The sequence below is a fragment of the Mytilus californianus genome, unplaced genomic scaffold (assembly GCF_021869535.1).
Source record: "Mytilus californianus isolate M0D057914Y unplaced genomic scaffold, xbMytCali1.0.p SCAF_18, whole genome shotgun sequence".
NCBI lineage: Eukaryota > Metazoa > Mollusca > Bivalvia > Mytilida > Mytilidae > Mytilus > Mytilus californianus.
In genome coordinates, this window is record NW_026262666.1 from 8328231 (window position 1) to 8335280 (window position 7050).

Sequence of the window (7050 nt, forward strand, 5' to 3'; positions counted from 1 at the left end):
GTTGATTTAGAAACTTAGCATTAAGTGTAATGTTAAGACACCTGTGTATTATTGAAGACCTTATGTGTACCTTTAAATGTATTTTGGTTTTGTGTTGTTTGTTGCTGTCTCATTGACACGTACCTCACATCTCCCCTTATTAATGTTCATCGTAAGTATATGAATGTTTTCTTCCAGTTTGGAAATTTCAAAGTTTCTCATACATGGCTAGAAATTGTCCACATCAGAAAGAAATAACCGTGTTCCCTAAAAAATGTCTTTTAATTCCTATCACTGGAAATTGTCTGATTTCAAAAAAAAATAATTGTGTCTGATATTGTATATATGATATATGAATATCAATTTAATGTCAAACAATACAAGCATATGACAAGGTCACAATATAAAGGCCTACTTTTATATCCCTATCGACGTATATCTGATAATGTGTTTGGTTTCAAAACTTGTATTTCGAATGTTAAAGAAACACATAACAGAAATCATTTTTCATATTTTTAATTCATAATACAAATAATAATGTATAAAAATGAGAATAACAATTATAGAAATATATATTAAATATCAACATTGACATTAGCGCTTAATTTCTTTAAATTCTGTATCATAAAACGGGACTACATTTGTATAAGAGGGCACTTTAATGTCACAAAGGCCATGCACTGGTAAATTGAAATTGTAATTTCGGATTCGCTTCCAGCTATTTGTTTCAGTGTCATAGCAATTTCTTTCAAATTGACAGGACGAAGAGCTGCCAACGGTATAAATCATATTTCCTTCAGAATACATTGTAATGTTTGTTTCTTTCGCGATCAAGTCAGAACAAGAAGAGAAAATGTTTGAAACTATATCTAACTTAAGAAAATATCCTTCACTGGAAGCAATGTAAATGTTTTTGTCATGCAGGATTGCCTTGCAATCTGAGCATTTCTTTGGAAACTCAGCAACGACTCGGATGGATCTGTCATTTGGACTGAAAACAAGAACAGCTAAACACGGTTTATTTTCTGGTAGTGCCATCGACTCCCCTATTATGTAAATTTCATCTTTGTAAGCTAAACACGGAGCAGAATGAAGTGTTATATGTTCTGGAATTTTAACTATAACTTTCCATCCGTTTTTCTTGAATATTTTTCCTTTGTGCGATTTTGTATCGAGTTCTTCAATTTCTAGCACATTTTTGTTATTGTGATGTCCGCCTATTGCATAAACACAGTCTCCCATTGATACTAATGAACCTTGAGATCGGTTAAGAACTAGATTTTCACAGCTTTCATGCTTGTTGACAATTGGGTCATATCTGAACACATGTTTACCAGACGCGATATAAACATATGGCGCGTCTGTTTCGTCCTTCTGAACACATGTAAGAGAAAAATCTCCCTGTATGTCATTACTTTTGAAAAGACTGCGATGACAGACGACTTCTCCATCGCAGTTGAACACAGCGGTGACTACGCCAGTTTTTGACTTGGAAGCAGACGACATAAGCATTGCATGGTATGTTGCGCACTTTCTTTTGATTTCTTGTTTTGGATTTTCAGTCCTTCTTCTTTGAACAACTTCAAGAAGTCTGCAGTACGTTGACATTCGAGATTCGTGATTGTAACCGTGCCATTTCTGTAACGCACGAAATATGTCCTTGTGTCTTGCTATCTTATCAATATTGCAAAGGGTATCTAGATCATTCTCACTCAGGCGAATGAATGATTCAGTATTCCAGAGATTGTGAAAGTTTTCAGATACCATGTCTGTTGCAGTTTTCACCAGACTTAGTAATCCGAATCGGCTGGCAATTTCTAACGCGTCTACACAATTGATTCCGTTGATATGTTTTAGTAAGACGTCTTCACATGCAGATTTCAGCGGCGGAGACATAAAGCCAACTTCCAGGTAATACACGATATTGTCAGTGGCAAGAATACCTTCTGGGACGACTCCGGTCTTTAGAATCTCCACAACGTGCTTACGGACATGGTCCGGGTAACAGGTTACTACCATTTCACATTTGTCTACACAGATTGTGGCCTCGTGCATCTTGAGAGTTTACATTAAAGTTATCCTGTAAAACAAAGAAAATTTGTACATAATGTTTGAAGGAGAAACGACAAAAGCCGTGTTAAGTGTTTATTTCCGATCATACAAATTTACTGAGCGTGAGATATTGTTTAAAAGTATTAAAGGTTATCGGATTTGTTAAGCACTTGTGTACTGCCTTGCACCATGGGATTATACATCTATGTTTTCACATTTAATACGCATGTGTATAGAAATTAAGACAAAGAGAACGACAATAACGCAATATTATTCGTCAAACCAAGTTTGTATAAAAAAATATTTTGATCACGTACAGTTTTTCTTATTTTTTAATAGATAATAAATTACATAAAATATATATATGTCTACAAATGATATCAATATCAACTTACCTTATTGATAAAATGTTATTTTGTCCCACAAGTAAATGTGAAACCTGTAGTATAATTGTGTTATATGCTTTCAAGACTTTATTCAGTTTGATTCTTTGTTTTGGTATGATTCAACACCTGTGTAGCGACGCTTTAAATCTGTTTTGAAAAGCCAATTGTGGAAATATTTTAAATTTAAAAATAGAAATGGTATCGTTTAAATAACGTTCAAGCTTGTTCTTGTCATATCTAAAAATAGATTAAACAAAGGTAAATAGGGATTCCCCTACCGAGTTACCTGTAAAAGATCAATGAGGATTATTATAAACTATTGGTTTCGAGTAGCACAATGAGAATTTGAATTTTGTTTAAAAGCTACTATGGTCACAGACATAACTTAAAAGACGTCAATTAGACAACATCTACTAAGTTAATTATACCGAAATTAACGAGGAGTAATTAATCCTGAAATCATCAAAACAATGTTGATGGTTACATCGTATCTTCCACGTGTCAAGTTTAATTTCACAACAATTTGAAAAAGAAATGACGCAACCAATTGGAAATTTTTTATCTAGATAACTTAATTTTACTGGTAAATGTAAAGAAAAATAAAAAATCGTGAAACCTGTTTTCATCGGTTAAGTCATTTCAAATTTAGCAAGCCCGTATACAATTATACCAAAGTATTTTATTATCTTTGTATGATACATAATAAATCACAAATCCAATTTAAATACCAGAAAAAATATTGGAAAAATATATAATTATATGATTTTCAACTAACATTTCATATTTTGTAACAGTTATGACAGGTCTCAATCTGTTATTTCTGGGTGTATTTTTATGTTTAAAATATTATTTCATTAATGAGGGTTTAAAATTAAAAAAAAATCAAATTTGATGGTAGTTTTTTGATAGCATGAAAATAACCAACCAGAAAAAAAAAATGTCCATCCACTCTTCTATACATCATGAATCAAGAAAGGATTTTTTTAAAGGAATATTTTTTAATGTGTTAGTCCAAATAGATATAGGAAGATTTGGTATGAGTGCCAATGAGACAACTCTCCATCCAAGTTACAATTTATAAAAGTAAACCATTATAGGTCAAGGTACGGCCTTCAACACGGAGCATTGGCTCACACCGAACAGCAAGCTATAAAGGGCCCCAAAAAATTACTAGTGTAAAACCATTCAAACGGAAAAACCAACGGTCTAATCTATATAAAACGAGAAACGAGAAACACGTATGAACTATATAAACAGACGACAACTACTGTAATCAGATTCCTGACTTAGGACAGGTGCAAACATTTGCAGCGGGATGAAACGTTTTACTGGTACCAAACCTTCTCCCTTTTCTGAAACAATAGTATAACATCACAACATAGAAAAACACACTATAAAATATCAAAGTTGGCTGTGAATCATTATCACACTGATACGATATAAATACAAAACACAACCTGGTCATCAGTATTTACAGATTGTTAGTTTGCTGGAAAGAATTACATGTAAAGAACCACGACGGTATCTTTGTATAAAGATCTATAAAGAATGGCATTATAACTGAAGTAAGACAAGATTTCGTCTTTGGCTGGTATCTTCGGAAATATCTTTGTAAAGAATGGCGTATAACTGAAATGAGGCATGTTGTTCGTGTTTTCTTCTTAAACGGGTTTGTTTTGAAAATTTTGCAGGACTCAAAACAGATAAATTAGAATTCAGCTTCAGTCAGTAGTAATATAACCATGATATCTTAGTCAAACTTAACCTTGGTAGAGTGATGCGTGTGCAGTGCCCCTTGAAAATTACGGAATCCGTCCCATCCTTTGTTTATTTTTAATCTGTTTCCCTGTTTATTTTTGTTTGTTTGTCTTCTCAATTTGCCATAGTTATAGATTATTTATTTTTCTATCAATCTTTTATCAAAAAAAGATATCTGAAGTACTTTGTTTTGTTTGAATTATTTATAAACCTGACTAAATTAAAGTTTCGTTCAACTGAAATTATGTCACTGATTTCTTGATATACATTATATCTTTTTTGGACGCTTATTCTAATAACGTTGAACTAGTATGACTGATATATATATATATATATATATATATAGGTTAATTTATACGATGACTTCCCTCTTTTGTAATATCATATTATTGTTTCCAACTTCCTACTTTTCCCCTTTTTTCCCCAGGTCCCACTTTGTTACCCCCTTAATCCCACATCCCCACTTTTACCCCTGCATCTCACATCCCAAAGGCGCAACATCCCCTTATTTACAAGCACCGATTATTCATAATAAGGAGCCATTGGTTTGATCTCGGTACAATTCATTATAATAATTTTTACTAATATATATCATGTATATAGGAACAAAATACTTTTTTAAGTCATTGTATTTTTTTTTTAACTATTTTTCATTTTTCATCAGAAAAAAAAGTTCATTCAAGAGTACCAAACATTTTTATTAAAAAGAACAAACACAATGTCCGGTCACAATATGAATTACCGCTTTGAGTGTTAAAAAAAAACGCATTTTTTAATTTTTTTTTCTATTATTATAAATATGTTGTTATTGAAAAAAAAATGAAGGGGTTCCGCGGAACCCTTTGTATCGCCTACGATTGTTGCTGTCATTGTAAAAGCTTCTGTCCCAATTTACTAAAATTCCATGAAGATTTGACAAAGTTATTGATGTCTAAAGAAACTTTAACCTCAGACTAATCCTAAATGTTGACGCCGCCGATCCCGACGATGCAATCTAGGATCGCTATGTCTCGCTTTCGCGGAATAAATTTCGAAGGCTCGGCAACAAGTATCTATTATCATAATTATAGATAGTTTTACTTGAAATGGAGATTATTCATCTGCCAAAGATGTTTTGATTTATTAAAACTGTTTTTACATCTGAGAAAATTAACATGCTCTTTCACCTGAAAATCCCATATATCTTTAGATAAAAAATTTCTATGTTTAGTGTTGATACAATGCACACGGTATGGATTAATGTACATACTACTTCGATTATCTTTTACTGAGGGTGTGAATGGGGGTTTACAGAATAGGGAATAATGGGCCAAAAATATAAAGAATACTAATAAAGGAAAATGGACAAAAAAACATAAAAAAGAGAGAATCATGAGGTGTTAAAATATATAGAAAAGAGAATAATTGCTTAAAAAAAAAAATTCAGAATTCAGAAATGAGGGACCCCCCCCCCCCCCCCCCCCCCCCCCCCCCCCCCCCCGGCCCCCTTTTCCCTCCAATTCAGACCCTCATCACTGTGCGATTCAATAAAGAAGAGAACGAACAAGAAAGATGTAATTTCGAAACAGCAATACACATACATGTAGCTCACTCTTTTCTCGCCTAAAAATTAATTGCATTACAAAATCATGCAAGTTTTCCATAAACGAAATTTATAATTATGTCCAATGTTAAACTCGTAACATCTTTCATAATGAATGAATATTCATAGGGATTACTACCGAAAGATGGCATATTCGAAATGTATCTAATGTGCGGAAAATATAGATTACGAAACTATATCCCTTTAAACAAACTCGTGATGTGGGATTTCCGGGGCTAAATGTATTGTCGGAAAAAGATAATGATAAAGCTATGAATAAACTATACATTAACCTATACTTAGGTAAATATCCTATATAATGGTGATATAGCTTTATTGTAGTAAAAACTGTAAATTTCCAAATTCCTCCGCAATATATGTATCAATTATATCGGGTAAATATCATTTAATATTCATGAATTTAAAGGTGAGTGCGGTGTTCCGTGACCGGACGTCTACTGTGAACACAGTGCATGATGGTAAATGTACTCCCAATATCAATGGTCCAGATAACACAGATTGTTTTAAACCCTAAGTGTTGACTGAGATATAGAAAAATGTCATCCCCGGACTCCTCCCATTCGGTAGTAAAACCCTTGCTAAAATGGAGTGTCCATTTTTGGCTATGCGGGATGCATAAATACTTTACCACGTTTGATAAGAGATATGCATTCTGACACCACGTATAAATTGAGTGCTACGCTCTCTGCACTTTAAAGAACTATTGCAACAACTCTCGGTCGGGGGAGGGGGGCAATTTGTTTCCGATAACAGTGAAATGTCATTTTCTTAACCGCTGTCGACCTACCTTACATAACCTTCAAATTGCATCAATTATCACTTTGATCTCGTGATAAAATACAACAAACAGTTGCCACTGGACGTTAAGCTAGCGTCAACAAACCAATTACATCGTTGTGTATACAACATTGACATTAAAACTCTTAGAATGTCCGAGGGACATTGTATAAAACCATGAATTATACATGAACGATTTGATATTTCTTTTCGTGTATGAATTGTTATGCTACTCAAATTTGTTTCGTATTTAGAAGATGAAAAAGAAACAATTGTCTTTCTGATTATTCTTAACTCTGTCTTTAAAAATACAGTTGTAAGCTCGCTGATTTTTTTACGTTTCACACACGTTTCAATTATACGATTGAACGAGTTGTGTTATCCGTCTTTGTTTAATACTAAATAGTTGTTGCTTGCTTAACGTTCAATGGTACATTTGTAATGAGTTCATGCATATTCAAGACGACAAAAAACTTACAACATTTAACAAGGAAG

The 7050-nt window shown here is 33.1% G+C and overlaps 1 protein-coding gene across 1 annotated transcript; it reads right to left on the minus strand.

Annotated features, from left to right (window-relative positions):
• Positions 1–479: 479 nt before the first annotated feature.
• On the minus strand, positions 480–2578 carry LOC127726642 (uncharacterized). Its single transcript, XM_052234076.1, has 2 exons — positions 2427–2578; positions 480–2059 (listed from the first exon to the last, which is right to left on the minus strand). The coding sequence occupies exon 2, from the start codon at positions 2032–2034 to the stop codon at positions 574–576; it is 1461 nt and encodes a 486-aa protein (XP_052090036.1). The 5' UTR covers positions 2035–2059; positions 2427–2578; the 3' UTR covers positions 480–573.
• Between the last annotated feature and the right edge of the window lie 4472 nt (positions 2579–7050).